The 23,068-nt window shown below is 39.7% G+C and overlaps 1 protein-coding gene across 2 annotated transcripts; it reads right to left on the bottom strand.

Moving 5' to 3' along the window:
• Nucleotides 1-4,855: 4,855 nt before the first annotated feature.
• On the bottom strand, nucleotides 4,856-22,695 carry LOC112242023 (zinc finger protein 883). Of its 2 annotated transcripts, XM_042312692.1 has the most exons (5): nucleotides 22,336-22,695; nucleotides 18,333-18,570; nucleotides 11,629-11,871; nucleotides 11,267-11,350; nucleotides 4,856-5,106 (listed from the first exon to the last, which is right to left on the bottom strand). In XM_042312692.1, the coding sequence occupies exons 2-5, from the start codon at nucleotides 18,436-18,438 to the stop codon at nucleotides 4,889-4,891; spliced, it is 651 nt and encodes a 216-aa protein (XP_042168626.1). In that variant the 5' UTR covers nucleotides 18,439-18,570; nucleotides 22,336-22,695; the 3' UTR covers nucleotides 4,856-4,888. The 2 variants fall into 2 exon arrangements, with proteins under 2 accessions (XP_042168626.1, XP_042168625.1); XM_042312691.1 differs by lacking the exon at nucleotides 4,856-5,106 and having other exon boundaries at nucleotides 8,714-11,350; nucleotides 22,336-22,691.
• Between the last annotated feature and the right edge of the window lie 373 nt (nucleotides 22,696-23,068).

Raw genomic sequence — 23,068 nt, 5'->3', positions numbered from 1 at the left:
GTGCTGTTTAGCCAGTGTTGAGTTAAAAGAATGTGTTTAATGTCAGGACATGCAAGCACAGCACACACACGCACAATGTTTTTTTGTTGTATTTGATTAAAGAGAGATTGTACATAAGTGTTAAATAACAACATGGTCTATCTCCACGTTTTTAAAAATAAATTAGTGACATTACAGTAAACTTTGATAACCGCTATGTCAAAGAATTTAACATATAAATTGCTTGTAAAAATGTCTGGTAAACCTATTTTCAGATGTATGCTACTAGTAGATCTCTAATCTATTGTCATTAACATGGCAAGACTAACATGCACATATTATGCCAGCTACGACATTGGAAAAACACTAGTTTACTGTATAATACAATGAATATGGAGTTATTTTAATTCATTTTTAATTTGGTGCTGTGTTATACACTATATACACTTTATTTAGTTGTATGTGTGGTTTACATCAGTATGAAAAATTATAATAAAATAAGAATTATACCGTTATAATCTAAGCGTCTTTTTTTATCAGTGTAATTTAGATCGTGAAATTGTATTTATGAATCCATTTATTTCTCTTCAAACTATTGCACACACAAAGCTCTTGTGTTATATTCTAGAATAAAATAATGAATCTCAAAATGGGTTCATAATGAATATGATCTCAGTTCGGTTGTCATCTGAGACATTCTTATTAATGATAGGATGACAAACTGTATCTTGGAAAGTCTACACATTATAGTTATCAGATTCACATGGAATTGTTGTGCAATTTAAATGTTGAAATATGAAACTATTTTTGAAAATATTAAATGTAATTTTAGCTTCCAAATGAGAGAATTGGGTTTTCATAAGGTTAAAGCCCTGCCCACTCAGTGGCCCGCCCATGTGAAGAGACATTGGTTGTAAACTATAAAACATGCCCTCTCTGCTACCACTATATAATGTAACTTCCTGATGTCAAAAGGGTTCAGATCACCTAAAGACCTGAGTTGAACAGCAAGAACCTAACGCAATTGGCATCGAGTTCAATTTCATGGTATCCAATTGGTAGTAGTTAGTCTTGTCTCATCGCTGCAACTCCCGTACAGACTCGGGAGAGGCAAAGGTCGAACGCCATGCGTCCTCCGAAACGCAACCCAACCTAGCCGCACTGCTTCTTTGACACAACGCACATCCAACCCGCAATGTGTCGGAGGAAACACCGTACACCCGGTGACCTGATCAGCGTGCACTGCAACCCAACCCGATACAGGAGTCGCTAGTACATGATGAGACAAGGATATCCCTGCCGGCCTAACCCAGACGACGCTGGGCCAATTGTGCGCCGCCCCATGGGCCTCCTGGTCGCGGCCAGCTGCAACAGAGCCTGGGCTCGAACCTAGAATCTCTGGTGGCACACCTTAGACCACTGCGCCACCCGGGAGGCTCAATTTTGACAATACCAGCCAGAATATAGCATGAGCTTATAGCATGGCAGCTTGGTATGAACTTTGAACTCTTATTCTCTCCAGAAGTGATACCTCCAAGCTGCTGTAAACGTGGGCTAGGAAAGGACGGACAAAGAATCTGAAATAACAAACACCACCACCAGAGACATCCTTCAGTGGACAAGGAAGATCTCTGTTGGGCAACACGGCCAGGATCTACGACCAACCTACCGAAGCGCAGCTCAGAGTAAACATTTATTGCATTCTCCTTTTTCAAATGGGCGGTAATTTAGAATGCATAAGATACTGTATTTACGATAGTATAGCTTCTCCCTTTGTTCCTCAGTCTTCCCGCTCGTTCACACAAATTGAACATAAAAAACCTGGCAATCCCTTGACGGATTTGTAACCTATCATAGTATGACATGTTCTTTTGATTTTAAATAGTTTAAACGTGCTATTACCTACCTGTAGTAATAAATAGAAACGGACACAAAAAGCATCGTCTTCACAGCACATATTCTGAACAATGGTACGCGGCCATAGAGATAGATAGAGGACTCATCTTTGTATCTGTGTCATTATAGTGTCTGTGACAGTATGCGCAGCGGCATTGAGGGGATTTGATTAATCTTACCTGGGCTCCCGGATAGGCGTGTTTTGCACAGGGTGAAAGTTGATGGCATTCGTTTTATTTTTGGCCAGGTGCCACATTCAAAGCCCACAGCTCAGTCGGCTCCAAACAAAACACTTGGAGTCATGAGTAGGATTCAGCTTTTTCACATGAAAAGGTTATTGATTTGGATTTGTTTTAAATTAAAAAAGCTTTATCTTTATCTTTTTTTAAAGATGTTGTCTTTGTCTCAGCTCACACTTCCCTTAAAACCTCGCAAGGATCATACTATCCGCCCCCCCCCTCCTAAAATGACATACCCAAATCTAACTGCCTTTAGCTCAGGACCTGAATCAAGGATATACATATTATTGATACCATTTGAAAGAAAACCCTTTGAAGGTTTTGGAAATGCTAAATTAATGTAGGAGAATAACACATTAGATCTGGTAAAAGATAATACAAACAAAAAACATGCTTTTTCTATTCATTTTTTGTTCCATTATCTTTGAAATGCAAGAGAAAGGCCAGTGATGGATTCTACGTGGAATTTAGATTGACCACCAGATGGTAGCAGTGTGTTTGCAAAGTTTCAGACGGATCCAGTGAAGAATTACATTACTACACAATATTTTGTATCAAGTCTGCCAGGAGTTTCGCCCAAATGTGCCGGATTGGTCAATTGATACATTTTCAAGTACATAACTATAGAAAACATACAAAAAATGCTATGGCAATAAAGAAATGTTAATTTTACACACTCCCAGGAATGTCAGACGATGGATAATTAGCATCCCTACAGAAAATACACTAACCTTCACACATCTAGATGGCTGGGTGGGGTGGGTGTGGGGCCAGAGACGTCAGGGGTTCAGTTCCTACATTTTAATATAAAAATGATTTGATCAAACAAAACTATGCTACATTTTATTTCTGAGGCCCTCAGGACGACGAATCAGAGCGAGATTCTGAATGTAAGTACATTATTTACCTTCAGAGAGGAATTTATTAAACAAGTTGCCGTGATAATTATTTGTTGTTATGCACTCTCCTCAAACAATAGCATGGTATTTTTTCACTGTAATAGCCACTGAAAATTGGACACTGTTGGACACAAGAATTTAAGCTGTCCCGGAAAGTTGGCTGTTGTATACAGTCATTCTAGTCACATTAGGACACGTTAGCAACAACCGTCCCAGTTTAGGGACAGCATTCCCATAGAGGTTATCTTCTTATGGCTGCAGGGGCAGTATTGAGTAGCTTGGATGAAAGGTGCCCAGAGTAAACGGCCTGCTCCTCAGTCTCAGTTGCTAATATATGCATATTATTATTAGTATTGGATAGAAAACACTCTGAAGTTTCTAAAACTGTTTGAATGATGTCTGTGATTATAACAGAACTCATATGGCAGGCAAAAACCTGAGAAGAAATCCAAACAGGAAGTGAGAAATCTGAGGTTGGGGGATTTTAAACCCAGGCCCTATTGAATTCACAGTGAGATATGGATGAGGTTGCACTTCCTAGGGCTTCCACTAGATGTCAACCGTATTTAGAAAGTTGAATAAGGCTTCTACTGTGGTGTGGGACTGATTAAGAGGGGAATGAGTCAGGTTACTGGCAGAGAGCCATTTCCTGGTCATGTGCATTTCACATGATATCCACCTGTGTTCCATTAGTCCTCTAGACAGAAAGGAATTCTCCGGTTGGTACTTTATTGAAGATTTATGATAAAAACATCCTATTGATTGATTATATACTTAATTTGAAATGTTTCTTCGACCTGTAATAGAACTTTTGGAAGTTTTTGTAATCCTCGAACTGAAGGAGCGTTTGGATATGTATACCAAACGAGCTAACAAAAGGATCTATTTGGACGTAAATAACGGACATTATTGAACAAATCAATCAATAAAATAATTTATTGTGGAACTAGGATTCCTGGGAGTGCATTCTGATGAAGATCTTCAAAGGGAATATTTATCATGTAATTTATGGTTTCTGTTGACTCCAACATGGTGGCTAATTTGGTTATTTTTGAGTGCCATCTCAGATTATTGCATGGTTTGCTTTCTCCATAAAGTTTTTTTGAAATCTGACACATCGGTTGCATTAAGGAGAGGTATATCTATAATTCCATGTGTATAACTTGTATTATCATCTACATTTATGATGAGTATTTCTGTTGAATCTATGTGGCTATGCAAAATCACTGGATGTTTTTGGAGCTAGTGAACGTAACGCGCCAATGTAAACTCAGGTTTTTTGATATAAATATGAACTTTATCAAACAAAACATACATGTATTGTGTAACATGAAATCCTATGAGTGTCATCTGATGAAGATCATCAAAGGTTAGTGATTCATTTTATCTGCTTTTTATATTTCTGCTTTTTGTGACTGCTATCTTTGGCTGGAAAAATGGCTGTGCTTATTCTGTGGCTTGGTGGTGACCTAACATAATCGTTTGTGGTGCTTTCGCTGTAAAGCCTATTTGAAAATCGGACACTGTGGTGGGATTAACAACAAGATTACCTTTAAAACGGTATAAAATACATGTATGTTTGAGGAATTTTAATTACGAGATTTGTTGTTTTGAATTTGGCGCCCTGCACTTTCACTGGCTGTTATCATATCGATCCGGTTAACGGGATTGCAGCCATAAGAAGTACCAACGCATATTTTTAACTGGTTGGATTACTGAAATATGGTCCCTTTCCCCCCACCTTTTGATGTTCCCCGACTCTCTACGTTTAACAAAGGCTTTTCAAGAGTCCTTCGGTAGAGTCAAGAGAGAAAGGTATTTATGGGGGGGGGGGGTCATAAATCTTACCCACAGGCCAACGTCATGACAGTCCTCTCATGTTGGGTTCAATCTTGCGATTAACCTGCACGTTGCAAACCAAAATAAAAATGACCGTGGGTTGTCCTGGCTGTGGTCTCCCTCTGGTGGTCGACCCGGGTAGGGTTTCTGCGAATGAAGAAGTCCGCTCCATGGCTGGGCAGCGGATGTCCGGATTGGGATCGCCGTTCCGGACCGGACGTCTGGTCGTCCAGACTGGAAGATCTGGGCAGTAACTTAGGCAGGTGTTAACAACGCACACACACACACACACACACACACACAAAATATGTCATTACATTTCCTCCCAAACGAGCGGCGTTGTGGCACTAACTGATGGTTGTATGGGGGAGTTGTTTATGGCTCTATCACTTTCCAAGTGCCGAAGAAAATGAAACAAAATGAATGAAAGCATAAACAAAACAAAATATAGGTATGCCACCTTAATCATCTAATTGGACTGTATTCTATATACGTCCATGGTCTTGGCAAAATGACCCTATCATGGCATTGTCTAATGTTATATCTAGGGCTTTCCTACTTGGTGTGTTACTTAGGCACTATCCTAAGTTGATAACTATATGATAAGTCTACAGCTGTAAGGCATTAGTTTTGGGCAGTCTACAGGGATGACCTATGGACTTCTGGGAAGAAAACTGGTGAGTGCTGTAGCTGTTGTCGTGTCTTTACTATCATTAAATGAAGACTTTTAGTTTTTATCAAAGATTCTCTGATTAATCATGTAGCTGTAATTAACTAGGAAGTCGGGGCACCTAGGAAAATATTCAGATTACAAAGTTATAATTTTCCTAATATAACTTTCAGATATTTTATATCTGATCAATTAGTCTTCGAATTAATGAATTATTTACTTTACCTCACATTAGTCTCATTCCAAACATCGTAAATGGTTGGTTTCTGCACAAACCCAGTCTTCACTATGAGTCATCAAGACATCAATTGTCTTAAATCATTTATTTACTAACTAAGTAATTCAGAGAAATGCATAAACAAACAGTTGATAGTTACAAGGAAATTAAACAGAGTTTCCCTAGTGGGATAAACCATTATCGCGGCTTGGGGTACAAAAGGGAAGTGGGTTCGACTGAGATAAGACAACACACAGTTGATAATTATAACAATTGAAATGCTAATCCTTTGCACATGAACGCTCACTAATTCGGGAACAATTGCAATCAATATACATATTTACACTCAGTGTGTTGTTGGGATCTCTGTTGAAAAGTTTGTTTATGTTGGAGAGTCTGTCCGCCCTCTCTGTCGTGGTTAGAATGGATAGTTCAGAGTGACATTCATGTAGTTATGGATAGATGTTTCGGTGGTTGTCGGTCTTCGCGTTCAATGATACTGAATTCCTAGCTGCAGACTAGTAATTAATATCAGACTTGTTCTTATTCTGTCGGTATCGATAGTCTAAGAGTTTAACCACGTGGTATGGTTAAAAGATTCAGCCATCTACTCAAACCTTGGCCCTCTTATCGAGGTAAGCTGGTCTGCAACCTTTGTCCTCTCATAATTGAGGGAAACATGGTCTGTTGAGAAATTCTCAAAGTGGGGGTTTTATTCGGGGGAGCAGAAAAAGGCTGTCTCATGACTCCAGGTCAAAACTGTGCTCAGATAAATCCTCTGATTTAGTTAAACTCCAAAGGGAATTGGAGTTTCCTTCATTAAACAGTCCAAAATCACATTACACAATTTTACAAACAGTATCATCCTCACTCATTCATCTTATACAACAATTAGATGTAAACCTCATATCTGAGGCTATTATATAAACAGCATTATGGTAATGTGGCATTATTGTCTCCCATGAGTTTCACCAAATTTTACAAAACGGACCAGTTCGTAGCTGGATTCTTCACCGATCTTTTATACCTTCTCCTGAACAAATATGTTGTTCGGACCTCAAGTTCTGTGAGGTGGAAGAAATTCCTTTGAACTCTTCTATGAAAACTCCCTCTCTCTATATACTGTGGCCATGAGGAGATAATCTCCTCCAGGAATGTATGACCTCTCTCTGACCACAGCAGCCTAGGTGTAGGAGACCGGGAGAGGTGGGATGGGGCTTGCTGTACCCAAAGAGGGCAACACCATGACAACACACATAGGAGAGAATCCTTACATCAGCTCTGACTGTGCATCAAGTTTCTCTCTACTGTGCTACTTAAAACGACATGAACGTATACCCACAGGAGAGAAGCCTCATCACTGCACTGACTGTGAGAAGAGATTCTACAGATTGGTGTCTTTTTAAATGGCCCAATGTATACATAAAGGAGAGAAGCCTCATCAGTTCTCTCAAATCAGCTAAGATTGGACACTCCACTTCATTATCTCATAAAATAATTGGCAACGTTGAATTAGATCAAATGAAGAAAGTGTAGAACACTCTATTGTAATCCTATTGTTTCTCACTGTGAGAGAACAATGCAGAGGAAAGGGAGCGTTATAGAATGTTAGCCTCTCTTTACTGATCAGTGTGTGTTAGCTTCTACTGTAAAGATATTGAGATGACCTTGGATTTGCCCTTAGGGTTGAATATCCTCTGTGAGGCGTCTCACAATAGAGTCTGATGGTTGACTGGGTGGTACTGCTTCCCTCTGCAGTTTCCTGTGGGAATGAGCTGGTAGGACGCCTGCTCTTTCCATGACAGCCTGACCAGGTGAACCCAGGTAAAAGCTATAATCCTTAATGTAGTTTTTATTATGGATTCATTATGGATCCCCATTAGCTGGATCTTCTCCGAATAGCTCGTTCCATCTCCTCCCACAGATGTACAATTACAGGGAATTCAGTGAGCTGAATTCACTGTAATGTTCTTGGAACCATTCCTGGACAAGCCTTGTGGCATAATCCTGCTGAATAAATCTATTTGCAGATGGATACACTGCTACCATGAAGGGATGCACCTGATTGGCAATGATGTTTAGATATTGTGGTGGAATTATTGTAATCAAAAGGAGAGACTTATACATTTCATCAAAACAATCTAACTTTATTATTGAATTACTGCAGTAATGGCGCTGGTCAATGACCGTCCCGTAGGTGATTCGCTGAGAGCCCAACCAGCAGGACTAAAGCCACAGCATTTTATAGCAAAGTCCATCCTCGTGGATGTTCCTGACAAACAACAGATTTATGGAATGGGCCACAAGGTAAGGATTCGTATGAAATATACTAATTTCTCATTTTGTAGAGACCAGGGTCTGGCCCCCCAACTCCACACTGGAGCCATCTCCCCCTGGTACCTCAGGACAGAAACATTAACTCATGCTATGGAATGCGGTCTTGTTAGGTTTATCAACCCAAGACAATGTAAATCTTCTGTCAGTGTTAAATCTCCCAGAGGCCCACTTTTCAGTTCACACAGAAACCAGAGTTATAAAGAACCCTCTATTCTGTTGCATAAAACAACCATTTGATCAAATTAAACTAATATAACATAATCTTGCAATTTTGCTTTCACAATATCCCGTGGCATTCAAACATTGTTCATCTTTTATCATGTGGCCCAATGTGTTCCCTGAAAACACACCCCAACCATCACACCACCAGTCTGCAATGCTGACACGGCATGCAGTGGTGTAAAGTACTGAAGTAAAAATATTTAAAGAACTACTTTAGTAGTTTTTGTAGTATCTGTACTTTACTATTTATATTTTTGACAACTTTTACTTCACTACATTCCTAAACAAAATGTACTTTTTACTACATACATTTTCCCTGACACCCAAAAGTACTTGTTACATTTTTTATGATTAGCAGAACAGAAAATGGTCCAATTCACACACTTATCAAGAGAATATCCCAGGTCATTCCTACTGCCTCTGATCTGGAAGACTCACTAAACACAAATGCATCATTCGTAAATGATATCAGTGTTGGAGTGTGCTCCTGGCTATCTGTAATATAAAAAACAACAGTTGTACATTCTGGTTTGCTTAATTTAAGGAATTTGAAATGATTCACACTTTTACTTTTGATGGAGTATATTTTAGCAATTACTTTTAATACATAAGTATATTTACAACCAAAAGCTTTTAGACTTTTACTGAAGTAGTATTTTACTGGGTGACTCACTTTTACTTGAGTCATTTTCTATTAAGGTATCATTACTTTTACGCAGTCTGACAGTTAGGTACTTTTTCCACCACTGGATGTATCTACTCGTGGTTTCCTACATACCCCAGTCCTCCCATCAGCATGAAACAGCAGAAACCAGGGTTCATCAGACCAGGCAGTATGTTTACAATTTTCCAGTGTCCAGTGTTTTCATTCCTTAGCCCACCTGGTCTGTCTGTCATGGAAAAAGCAGGTGTCCTTAAATGTTTTTTTTTGTGTGTTTTTTTATTTTTACAGTAGAGTGTTCTACGCTTCATTTGATCCAATTCAATGTTGCCAATTATTTAATGACATGAGAATTAAGTGGAGTGTCTAATCTTAGCTGGTCTGAGAAAACTGATGAGGCTTCTCTCCTTTATGTACACATTGGGCCATTTAAAAAGACACCAATCTGTAGAATCTCTTCTCACAGTCAGTGCTTTGATAAGGCTTCGGTCAACTATGTATCCGTTGGTGTGTCTTTACATTTCCCAATCGGGAGAAACTCTTGCCACATTAAGAGCAGGAGTAAGGCTTCTCTCCAGTGTGTATTCTGACAAACTTTTAGGTCAGTTGATGTGAAACATTTTACACAATCAGAGCAGGATTAAGGCTTCACTCCTATATGCATACGTTCATGTCTTTTTAAGTTGTACAGTTTAGAGAAACTCTTTCCACAGTCAGAGCAGGAGTAAGGCTTCTCTCCTGTGTGTATACGTTCATGTGTTTTTAAGTCCCCCAGTTTAGAGAAACTCTTTCCACAGTCAGAGCAGGAGTACGGCTTCTCTCCTGTGTGTGTTCTCTGATGAACGTTTTGCTCAGTTGATGTTCTGAAGATTTTTTCACAGTAAAAGCAGGAGTAAGGCTTCTCTCCTGTATGTACACGTTCATGTGTTTTTAAGTCACCCAGTTGAGAGAAACTCTTTCCACAGTCAGAGCAGGTGTAAGGCTTCACTCCTGTATGTATAAGTTCATGTCTTCTTAAGTGGCCCAGTTGAGAGAATCTCTTTCCACAGCCAGAGCAGGAGTAAGGCTTCTCTCCTGTGTGTGTTCTCTGATGAACCTTTTGCTCAGTTGATGTTTTGAAGCATTTTTCACAGTCAGAGCAGGAGTAAGGCTTCTCTCCTGTGTGTATACGTTCATGTGTTTTTAAGTCGCCCAGTTGAGAGAAACTCTTTCCACAGTCAGAGCAGGTGTAAGGCTTATCTCCTGTGTGATTTCTCTGATGAACTTTTAGAGCAGTTGATCTTTTGAAGCATTTTTCACAGTCAGAGCAGGAGTAAGGCTTCTCTCCTGTGTGTGTTCTCTGATGAACTTTTCGATCTGTTGATGTTTTGAAGCATTTTTCACAGTAAAAGCAGGAGTAAGGTTTCTCTCCTGTGTGTATTCTCTGATGAACTTTTCGATCTGTTGATGTTTTGAAGCATTTTTCACAGTCAGAGCAGGAGTAAGGCTTCTCTCCCGTGTGTATTCTCTGATGAACTTTTTGCTCAGCTGATGTTTTTAAGCATTTTTCACAGTCAGAGCAGGAGTAAGGCTTCTCTCCTGTATGTATATGTTCATGTGTTTTTAAGTGGCCCAGTTGAGAGTATCGCTTTCCACAGTCAGAACAGGAGTAAGGCTTCTCTCCTGTGTGTGTTCTCTGATGAACTTTTTTATCAGATGATGTTCTGAAGATTTTTTCACAGTAAAAGCAGGAGTAAGGCTTCTCTCCTGTATGTACACGTTCATGTGTTTTTAAGTTGTACAGTTTAGAGAAACTCCTCCCACAGTCAGAGCAGGAGTAAGGCTTTTCTCCTGTGTGTGTTCTCTGATGAACCTTTAGAGCAGTTGATCTTTTGAAGCATTTTTCACAGTCAGAGCAGGAGTAAGGCTTTTCTCCTGTGTGTGTTCTCTGATGAACCTTTAGAGCAGTTGATCTTTTGAAGCATTTGTCACAGTCAGAGCAGGAGTAAGTCTTCTCTCCTGTATGTATGCGTTCATGTCTTTTTAAGTTGTACAGTTGAGAGAAACTCTTTCCACAGTCAGAGCAGGAGTAAGGCTTCTCTCCTGTATGTATATGTTCATGTCTTTTTAAGGTGCACAGTTGAGAGAAACTCGCCCCACAGTCAGAGCAGGGGTATGACTTCTCTCCTCTGTGCACTCTCTGATGAACTGTCAGAGCCTTTGAGGTTGTGAAATTCTTCCCACAGTCAGTACAGGAAAACAGATTCTCTCCTGTGTGTATTTTTACATGTAATTTTAGCTTTGATAGAATTGAAAAATTCTCCTCACAATGTGGACAGTGGTGAGACCTCTTAGCTCTGTGATCTTCCTGCTGTTTCTCTCTGGATGTAGAGAATGTCTCAACATGATCTCCTGTGAGAACAACATCAGAAGAACCAGTCAGTTGTGTGATATACACTACAGGTCAAAATTTTCAGAACACATACATACTCATTGAATGGTTTTTCTTTATTTTGACAATTTTCTACATTGTATAATAGTGAAGACTTCAAAACTATGAAATAACCCACATGGAATCATGTAGTAAACAAAAAGGTGTTAAACAATTAAAAATACATTATAACTGAGATTCTTCAAATAGCCACCCTTTGCCTTGATGACAGCATTGCACAATATTGGTATTCTCTTACCTTGAGAAAGAGATTTCTCAATCTTATCTTCTTCATCTTTAATGCTGACATTCAGCTCCATTGTTTGACTGCAATCTTCCAGCTTCACTGATGTCATCTCTGGATCCTGCAGTGCAAACTGGGCTCCACTGTCACATTTAGGACCCAGTGACTGTAGGTTTGGAATCAGTGTGGAAGGAGAGAAGCAGGCTGGGTTTGTCCTCACTATTGATGTTACCGGCCTCAGACTTAATTCCAGTTGTCCTGTAGTAACATTGAGAAACAGACAGAAAGTTGCCTTGACAGTTCTGGCACTTTATTCTAAAAAAATATATATTTCTTCTTGTTAAATGATCTATTTCAGTGCTAGACTTGGACTGAAATAGGTGCTGGTAGTCATTTTTAGGTGCAGGAGCTCCACAATACTGTTAATATTCTGTCCAAGTCAAACACTGTTCTCATTTCAATAGATCTGGTAGATAAGCATTTAGAACAAAACATGAATTCATTGTAATTAGACAAAGTACCTGCTTTAAATTTGTCAACACACAACATAAATGTATTTAACCTAGAGTAGAGTTTCCCAAATTTGCATAAATGACTAAAAACCATTTAGTACAAAGTTGCAGTATATGTTTTAGGCATCACTATGTACTATTTTCCTGAATAACCTTGTCTTTACTGTATTATTTCAATGAAAAAACAATTTCACATTCACACCATAGTAACATTTATAGATATAGAAACATCTTAATGTGTCTGAATATTAGTACACATGTAGAAAACTGATAATCATTTACATTCAGCTTTAAAACTGTAGTGTGACCGTGAAATTGACTCTCTGCACCAGCACTGCCTGCACTGAAGTCTAATGACGCAGACAGAGTGGGTGCCACCATTTTACCAGCTTGTGAATTTTACACAAAACCAATAACATGCTAAACAAGCTCAGATATCTCAAATAAATTGATTGAATGGATGTACATAATTTCCTTAGACAAGCTGTCGTGGAAAATTGCAAGATTGTTATTATGCTTGTATTGCACTATAATGGTTTTATTCGACAGAATAGAGTATTCTGTTAACTATTGTGTGTGTTCCACTGAGGATGGGCCTCTATGATAGAGCACTGACAGAGGAGATTTACAATGTCTTTGGGTGATAAAACCTAAAGAGCATTACAGATAACATGAGTTAATGTTTTTGTGCTATGAAGTACCAGGAACGAGATTAGAATCTCATCTTAGGGACCAAACTGAACAATAATTAATAGCGAATGCTATCTGGCTATGGGATACTCTCTCTCAAGTAAAAGTCTTTCTTTGTGAACTGTTCATAAGATCTGTGGTTTGTCATGTAAATTGAGAGGGGTGTATCTTGGCTATAAAAGTTCTTTGTACTTTTCTGTTGTGACTTTTCGATGGTTTATTAGAGATGGCGCATCATTGAAAGTCAAAGGCTATTGCAAAGCTCTTATTATTAAAGATGTAGTTTAAGTATAACTCTGACTGGTGTGTGAAGTTTAACTCTCCTCATTTGGTAAAGCAGAAATATGCCACCACAAAACCCAAAGTATCTAACGTTGGCTATGTGACTTGTAAAATAGTTTATCACGTTCTTCACTCACTTTGACACAACACAACACATCAAACCTTTACCAAACGTGATCATACGTTAACAGATGCTACCTAGCATGTTATGACATGTTCTTTCGATAATAGGAAGTTTAAACCGGCTATTACATACCTGTAGTAATAAATAAAAACCAACACAAAGGTTCTTGACATCACAGTTCTGGCTCTTTCTTTATTCTGAAGAATGGTGCGTGCCTGCCTGGAACTTACTGTTCTCCCACTACCACAGTGCAGCCACAGGTAGAACAACGAGACATATATTTCACTGGATGTAGGAATGTTAAGCATCTGCTTAGCGTTTCCACTCACCAACAAATATGGTAGTGAGAGGAAGCCCACTGGCCGGCAGTGGGAGAAGATGGAACTAGATGGATTTTGGCCGACATTCTGCAAATGTTCTAATCAATGAAACATCTGATCTTAAGGGAAAAAAGACACGTTTATGGCTGTATCACTTAGTTTCCTGCCTGGCAGTTAAGATACAATATTTGTTCAGATGTGTAGGAGGAGACTCAGCCTAGGAGAAAGGGTTAAATATCAGTGCTTGTGTGAACAATGTCTTTGTCTAATGCAGCTGTATTGATCCTCTGGGAAGAATAAACTTGGTTTGAGCTTTCATAGAGTCCGTAAAGTTTTTACTCTGAGAATTAGAACCTAACAACACTAAGTAACAAAATGGTCCATACATATATAGCGTTATCGTAGTGTATATACCATGATACCTTAATTAATAAACCAAGAAAGTATCAAAGATCAGAAATGAACAGCCTGTGGAGAAAAAGCGATACCATTGAATAATGTGCTACGTTACCCAGAGGCCCTTTGCACATTATGTTAGGCTTGCATGTGAGTGACAATCATTTTAGTCCAAGGATATGATTGAAAATCCTCCATTATTCTTAAATGGAAGAAGTTTGGAACCACCAATAATCTTTCTAGAGCTGGCCGCCCGGCCAAACTGAGATCGGGGGAGAAGGGCCTTGGTCAGGGAGGTGACTGGGGGACTAATCAGGATCGAGTGGAAAGATGAAAGGAGCAAAATACAGAGAGATCCTTGATGAAAACCTGCTCCAGAGTGCTCAGGAACTCTGACTGGGGCAAAGGGTCACCTTCCAACAGGACAACAACCCGAAATACACAGCCAAAACAACACAGAAGTGGCTTCGGGACAAGTCTCAATGTCCTTGAGTGGCTCAGCCAGAGCCCAGACTTGAACATCTCTGGAGAGACCAGAAAATAGCTGTGTGCCGACACTCCCCATCTAACCTGACAGAGCTTGAGAGGATCTGCAGAGAATAATGGGAGAAACTCACAAAATACAGGTGTGCCAAGCTTGTAGCGTCATACACAAGAAGACTCAAGTCTGTAATCACTGCCAAAAGGTGCTTCAACAAAGTACTGAGTAAAGGGTCTGAATACTTATGTAAATGTGTTATAACATTGAGAGAAAAAAGTTATCATTTTGTTAACATTTCTAAAAACCTGTGTTTGCTTTGTCATTATGGGGTAGTGTGTAGATTGATGAGGGAAAAAACAATCTATTTTATAATAAGGCTGTAACATAACAAAATGTGGAAAAAGTCAAGGGGTCTGAATAATTTCCCAATGCACTGTGTGCTGAATCCTTTCAGCAAGGTTGCTTCCCCTCCTCTCTAAAGGAGTGTTTTACTCTCATTCTGAAGCCTGATAAATCACCAACAAAATGTGAAATTTCTCTTCTGAAATCTGACTCAAGAATTTGTGCTAAAGCCTTAGCCAGGAGATTGGACAGAGTTCTCCCATATCTAATACACAAAGACCAAAATGGCTTCGTGAAAAACCATCAAGGTTGTCACAACGTGAGGAGAGTACTAAACATAGGGGACCCTTCACATGTGCACTGATACTGCCATACTCTCACTTGATGCAGAGAAGGCATTCCATAGAGTTGAGTGGTCTTATTTCAAGTGCTTAAGAGATTTGGGAACTACTTCAGGTAAATGGATTAAGATATGATATACAGACCCCCCCTGCAGAAGTTGCAACTAACAACTTGTTTTCACAATTTTTCAGCTTTTTAGGGGGATGAGACAAGGATGTCCGGCCAGTCCAGGGATCTTTCTTTTAGCTATAGAATCCTTTGCCATTGCAGTAAGGGCCCAAACGTCAATTAGTGGAATTAAAACATCAGATTTCGAACATCGAGTGGACCTGTATGCTGATGATACCCTCTTATTCCTAACAGATCTAAAGAACTCTTCCCTCTCCAATTGTTTTATTTAACCAGGAAAAGCCTATGCGCAGACAGATGCTCCTAACCTTCAGTGTGCCCCAGCGCTGGCGTAGCAGGCCTTGCGCGCACAGACGCTCCTGACCTTCAGTGGTCACCAGCGCTGGCGTAGCAGGCCTTGCGCGCAGACAGACGCTCCTAACCTTCAGTGTGCACCAGCGCTGGCGTAGCAGGCCTTGCGCGCAGACAGACGCTCCTAACCTTCAGTGTGCACCAGCGCTGGCGTAGCAGGCCTTGCGCGCAGACAGACGCTCCAAACCTTCGGTGGTCACCAGCGCTGGCGTAGCAGGCCTTGCGCGCAGACAGACGCTCCTAACCTTCGGTGGTCACCAGCGCTGGCGTAGCAGGCCTTGCGCGCAGACAGACGCTCCTGACCTTCAGTGGTCACCAGCGCTGGCGTAGCAGGCCTTGCGCGCAGACAGACGCTCCTGACCTTCAGTGGTCACCAGCGCTGGCGTAGCAGGCCTTGCGCGCAGACAGACGCTCCTAACCTTCAGTGTGCACCAGCACTGGCGTAGCAGGCATTGCGCGCAGACAGACGCTCCTGACTCGGCAAGTTCCAACTCCAGAAAGGTGTCGGAAAATAAAGGTTAAATAAAATAAAAACAACTCTGCTCCCTTTAAGAAACTAAAGAATACTATTAATCCCTTTGTTAAAAACACAAACTTTATGGCAAAAAGTACAGCAATATCTGGGTGAATACCCTGTATTATCCAGTTTTACACTCATTTGGTGTAATGACAATTTCACACCTGGTAAAATTCACTAGGGGTTTAAAGAATTGACAACGACAGGTAATGTTAAAGTAATGGACTGGTTTAAAGAATTGACAACGACAAGTATTGTTGGGGTGGCAGGTAGCCTAGTGGTTAGAGCGTTGGACTAGTAACCGAAAGGTTGCAAGATCAATCCCCAAGCTGACAAGGTAAAAAAATATCTGTTGTTCTGCCCCTGAACAAGGCAGTTAATCCACTATTGGCCATTGTTGAAAATAAGAATTTGTTCTTAAAACTGACTTCCCTAGTTAAAAGGTTTTTAAGAAATAATAATTTAAAAAAAAGTTATGGACTGGTTTAAAGAACAATAAATAAAAAAAGAGGGTCTCATGTCATTTGAAGAACTAAAGGGAAGATTTAATGTGAAGCTTTTCCAGTCTAAAACAATCAGCCCTACAACCTCCTTTGACCACATTAGAAACGCTCTCTGTTAATGTGTGTTATGGGAGAGGTCACATGACGTTTGGGAAAATATCACCCTTGTTAAGCTCCACAAATTTGACCCTAATACCCCAGACCTGTGTGTTAAATGTAACACGCATTTACACACCTTGTATCATTGCCTGGACGAATGTGCTGAGATTCAAACATTTGACCTCAGGACTAAGCTACATCTCTGAGATGACCTCAACCCCATTACCACTAATCCCTAAACTATGCCTCCTAAATCTTTACACAGAGAATCTCTTTACATAGGAGAGAAAATAAAATGGTTGACCTCTGTCTATTACAAGCTAGACGTTCAATTGCTCTCCACTGGAAGTATGTCAGTTCCCCCTCACTTGGTCATTGGTTAAAATAATTAACGTCAAGCCTGGTTTTCGAAAAATGTACTTATATAGTGAAAAAGAAAGCCCCAGTGTCATAATATTTGGGATCTGTTTTATGAGTTTTGCAAGCCAGTGATTCTGTAGAAGCCAGTGATTCTGTAGAAGCCAGTGATGCTGTAGAAGCCAGTGATGCTGTAGAAGCCAGTGATGCTGTAGAAGCCAGTGATGCTGTAGAAGCCAGTGATTCTGTAGAAGCCAGTGATTCTGGCTTGACGTACAGTACCATTGGAACTGTAAAACTGTATGCAACTATTAATGTGAATTTTGGCAATAGTCGAAATGCAATCTGCGACTGCACATTATACTTTTTATTTTTATTATTGGAAATGTTTTGGTGCCCTTCCCCAGATCTGTGCCTCAACATAATCCTTTCATGGAGCTCTATGGACAATTCCTTTGACCTCATGGCTTGGTTTTTGCTCTGACATGCACTGTCAAATGTGGGACCTTATATAAACAGGTGTGTTCCTTTCTAAATCTTGTCCAATCAATGTAATTCACCACAGGTGGAATCTCAATCAAGTTGTAGAAACATCAAGGATGATCAATGGAAACAGGATGCACCTGAGTTTAAGGTTGAGTCTCATAGCAATGTGTCTGAATACTTATGTAAATAAGGTATTTCTGTTTTTAATTTTTAATAAAAGAGCAAACATTTCTCAAAAAAAATGTTTGCTTTGTAATTATGGGGTATTGTGTGCAGATTGATAAGGAACTTTTTATTTAATCAATTTTAGAATAAGGCTGTAACGTAACAAAATGTGGAAAAAGTCAAGGGGTCTGAATACTTTCTGAATGTACTGTATGTATTCATATCAGTAGGCTGTGCAATACAAAGGGGGAATAAAACTATTCTAAAAGTGGGTCAGAGTTGAAAGCTAAAAAGGGGGAGGGGGGGGAGTCATGAAAATTATGAGCCATATCATCCTCCACTTACTATCACAGGGGTGAGAAACGACACAGACTCACTTCATAATAGAACCCTAAAACTCTGGCAGTTTGTCAACTTCCCTTCTTTAGTCTACTCTCTGAACACTCAGTGAATAAAACAAATGCTGGCAATACTGGTGTCAAACCATGCAAGTGTCAGTAGCATGAAATAACATCTACCTTCTCATTGAAACAGTTCATCATGAAACAGTTCTACTGCAACTTTTCATGCACAGTGGGAAGTTGGAATGAACACAGACTTAATTAGAAAAAACCTGTGCTTACTAAGAGAAACCGATTTCTCCTCCTCTTCATCTTTAATGTTGGCATTCAGCTCCAGTGTTTGACTGCAGTCTTCCAGCTTCACTGATGCCATCTCTGGATCCTGCATTACAAACTGGGCTCCACTGTCACAATCAGGACCTCGTGACTGTAGGTTTGGACTCAGTGTGGAAGGAGAGAGGCAGGCTGGGGTCTGTCCTCACTGTTGATGTTACCGGCCTCAGACTTAATCTGATTTGGCCTGTAGTAATAAAGAGAAACGAACACAAGTTATTGTTTTGACAATTCTGTCACTTTCTTTATTCTAGTCAATTATGTAATTACAATAGATCAGGTAGCTAAGCATTGACAACAAAACATTAATTCATTCACATTAGACAAAGTACATACTTTAAATTACAACACAAGTGCACGTAACCATAACATGCCATTTATAAAAAAGAAAACGTCTCCTTTAAGCAGTACTTCAAAGTGTTTTTACTTAGTTACTTTACACCACTGCCAATTGTATTTCCCGTTCACACCATAGTAACAATTATAGATAAAGATTGAAACAACTGAATGTGTCTGAATATTAGTACACATGTAGAAACTGATAATCATTACATTCAGCTTCAAAATAGTGTGACCGTGAAATTGTCTCACTCATGCACCTGCACTGCTACCCCATTCATAGATGCTAACTGCTTTAGTACACCTGCACTGCTACCCCATTCAGAGACGCTAACTGCTTTAGTACACCAGCACTGCTACCCCATTCAGAGACGCTAACTGCTTTAGTACACCTGCACTGCTACCCCATTCAGAGACGCTAACTGCTTTAGTACACCTGCACTGCTACCCCATTCAGAGACGCTAACTGCTTTAGTACACCAGCACTGCTACCCCATTCAGAGACGCTAACTGCTTTAGTACTTATTGACGATAGCATCTTCTGACCAGGGGAGTTTTCCTAAGATCCATAACACTAGTCTTTTTCCACATTTTGTTAAGTGACAGCCTTATTCTAAAAGTGATTCAATTGTTTTTCCCCCTCATCAATCTACACACAATAACCCATAATCAAAGCCTAAACAGATTTTCAGAAATGTTTGCAGATTTATTACAAATAAAAATATATATAGAATCACCCACCCCTCTTGTTGGCGGAGAGAACATTTAGCAGTTTTAAAGCTAATTTCAGGCTAACGTTCTGTACCCAAAATCCCTAATTTGTTTCGGAAAAACATTCCCTATCCCTCAACCCTTGCTCTCTTTACGTGACACATGTATGCATGGCTAGAGAACCTTCTGTTATTATTACTCCAGAATGTCTGTTATTCCAGAGGATGAGTCGGACGGGATTCTTTCCCCCAAACGGCCCCCTGTAATTCTTTATTTTTCCCCAAACGGCCCCCTGTAATTCTTTATTTTTCCCCCAAACGGCCCCCTGTAATTCTTTATTTTTCCACAATTGGCAGTTATGATTGCAAGCCTGGAGGATTTTATTCTAGGAGTGAAGATACAGTATTTCAACATGTCCAGGTGATAGGGCCACACTGGTAACTCCAGCTTGGGTTTTAAACCATCTATCCTATAGTGTCACCCTAATATTTGAACTGAGAAAGTGTGATCATAATCATTGGCATATTTTAGCGATCTGCAGTACATCCTAAATGCCCCTCAGCCTTCAGATGTGAGCTAAACAGTTCAATTTTCCCCAGATGCATTTGAAGCCTATGGATGAGAACATTAATCATTTACAAACCTTTAGGTCAGTTGTATGCTGCTGCTTTGCGATCTATTAACAGCAAAGGTTGCATTAAATTGACTCAATATTTTTTACTGATGCATTTGGTAATATTCAATTCATAAACACAAAACATATAAACAAAAGCATTCACTGTGAAAGTTGATAGGCTGCATGTAGCCCATTCATTATGCGCAGTACTTAACTGATTCGATATATTGAACTATTGTTTTCTTGCGTAAACCGAGAGCAACACCTGTCAAACGCAGACATTTCTCTCAAAACACAGGGATGTCGATTTGCACCGGACTAGTATTATCAGAGTTTGGATTTTGCTCCAAAACAGTAGTTTATTCTGGTTGGAATTGTTACTCTCCTGCCATGTAAATCTTACTGCCATGGCAGATTCGAACGGGACAAAAATGAAAGATGTAATTATGTGCACGAGCACAAAACACCACATAACCCGACCTCCCCCAGTAAAACGACTCCCGTCCGAATAGGGCACAATAGGGCCTGACCTATAGCCAGGGCCGCTATTTGCCGTTCTGCTCCAAAAATTCCACCCCCAGCAAAACTAGAACAGTCCCAGTTAGTAAAATGAAGTTGAAAAGACATCTAAAATATGTATTTTCCAGACATTGAATGCAAGGGAAGCCAGCAATCGTTTGTCCTCCCTTAAAAAAATAAAAAATAATAATAGCCAATCAGCATTGACCTAAACTGACTGGGCTCAGCTGTGATTGGTCCTGGCCCACCAAAAACAAGTGTCAAGGGAAGCCAGTTTGGATTTGCCTTCAGACCAAATCACATCACATCAGAAGCCAAATATAACTGACATCTCAATGTGTTGTTGTCCTCTGGTGGATAGTTGGCTAACTTAGAAAAGGAACGATTTTAGCCATGGATGGAGATAGGGATTTAGACTTACGGCCTTACTTAATTCTCCGTACTGGCCAATGATTATAACAGTGATTCTGATCCAACCATACATTGCGCCCGTGGCCTGAGAGGATTGAAGTTCAACATGTAGCTAGATGTAGTATGCTAATATTACCTAGCTGGCTTGGCGCATTGTTTCCCATGAAAGTAAGTTAGACTAATGAGCAAATGTTTTTGCCAGGTAGCTTAGAACAACAGAAACTAAACGCGTTTACTGTATGACAGAGTCATAGACCTTTTAGGCAACATGAACGAGGAGGATGGCATTGGTGTTTCTCTACCAGTAGGGTGAGACAACATGTTTTTTCTACTTGCATGCACACACACAGAGAAATCAGTACCATGGACAGCCATATCATATTTAGCTTATGTTGATTGGACTAAATAGTTTTTGGTATATTTTTGTGGTCACTGTATTAGACTAAGAAGGTGATTAGATGACGTTGAAGTTGAAATGGTGCTGGGATAGTGGAGGCAGCTCCTGTTTCCTTTGCGACTTGCAGTAACACTCTGTGGTTCTAAATCAAGTTGTTTAGTAGTGAGAAAATGTCAGAAACATTACCTTGCTTGACCATGCCGTAGGTAATGTAATTGTTTGTGACACACAATATGTTTAATAGACTTCACCCAACAGATGTTGCTCTCCGGTTTTGTAATGAAAACAAATGTGTGGTTGAATTTATTCTGCCAGTGTCTTCTTATTGTCTCAGGCCTTAGGCCTATATATCACGGTGGCAAGGCATATGAACTAACAGCTTAATGTGCACACACACATAGGTTGTTATATGTTTTTGTTTGTTTTTTTGGGGCTTGGCTTCTGCAGTGACTTCCCATGCACTGGAAACATGTATTTCTATCTGATGACAGATTATCAATCCTTACAAAATAGTTTTTCTATATCATCATTAGAAAGTTGTGTAAAAGGCAGTTGTTTTGGAGAAAATCATTAATTTTCGTATAAGGTACACATTTGCACGTTTTTTCTTGACTGATTACAATTTGATTGATGTGGTTCTATTGTACGTCATCATTAAACGCAGACAGAGTGCGCACCGCCATTTGACCAACTCGTAAGAGTTTTTATTTTTACACACAAAGCCAATAACATCTCAAATACATTGATTATATATAAATGTACATTTTGATTCACGTTCAAAAAGAAAAATCTAGCTACGTGACTTGCACAATCGTTTCACGTTTTTCACTCACTCGGCTTGACACATAAATAACACACACAACCTTTACCAAACGTGGTAATACCTTGACGGATGTGTTACCTAGCATGTTATGAAGTGGTCTTTCGACATTGGAAAGTTTAAACGTGCTATTACATACCTGTAATAATGGACCCAAAAGTTACAGTCTTCACAACACAGTTCTAGCGCTTCCTTTATCTGAAGAATGGAGCGCGCTTCCCCGGAACTACTTCTTCCTCTGCTTTGGAGTTTAACGGCGGTTGGAATTGAATATGTAGCATTACCGCCCCCAACTGGACTATAATATAAACACATTGCACTTTAAAATACAAAATGGGAAAACGGGAAAAGCAAAAACGGGAGAAAAAAAAATAAAAAACGAACTCTACAATCATTAAAAACCTACTACCCTATTCCACTACTTTGACCCGATCTGCTCCTGCACCATGCCAACGGCCTGGGAGGACGGGACACCACCACCCAACACATCCTGTAACTCTTCTGAAGTTAAATACCCAGATACTTCTCTGCAGCTGCCTCAATTATTTTCTGTGACTTACGTTCCACCTCTGAGGTACAGATGAAGCCAACCTTCTACGAAGCCAACCTTAATGAAGCATACAGTATATCACTCAAATCAAATTGTACTTGTCACATGCGCCAAATACAACAGGTGTAAACCTTACCGTGAAAGGCCTACTTAAAGACCCTTAACCAACAATGCAGTTCAAGAAATAGAGTTAAGAAAATATTTGCTAATATTTGCTATATTTTAAGTAACACAATAAGATTACATAACTTCTAATGACTACTGAAAAGTCAAAAATGACATATATCTTACAAGGAGGTTTTGAATTTGGACTTTTCAGTAG

Source organism: Oncorhynchus tshawytscha, unplaced genomic scaffold, assembly GCF_018296145.1.
Source record: "Oncorhynchus tshawytscha isolate Ot180627B unplaced genomic scaffold, Otsh_v2.0 Un_contig_7461_pilon_pilon, whole genome shotgun sequence".
Classification (NCBI taxonomy): domain Eukaryota; kingdom Metazoa; phylum Chordata; class Actinopteri; order Salmoniformes; family Salmonidae; genus Oncorhynchus; species Oncorhynchus tshawytscha.
The sequence above is the reverse complement of the archived record's forward strand: the minus strand, read 5'-3'. Positions and strand labels throughout refer to the sequence as shown.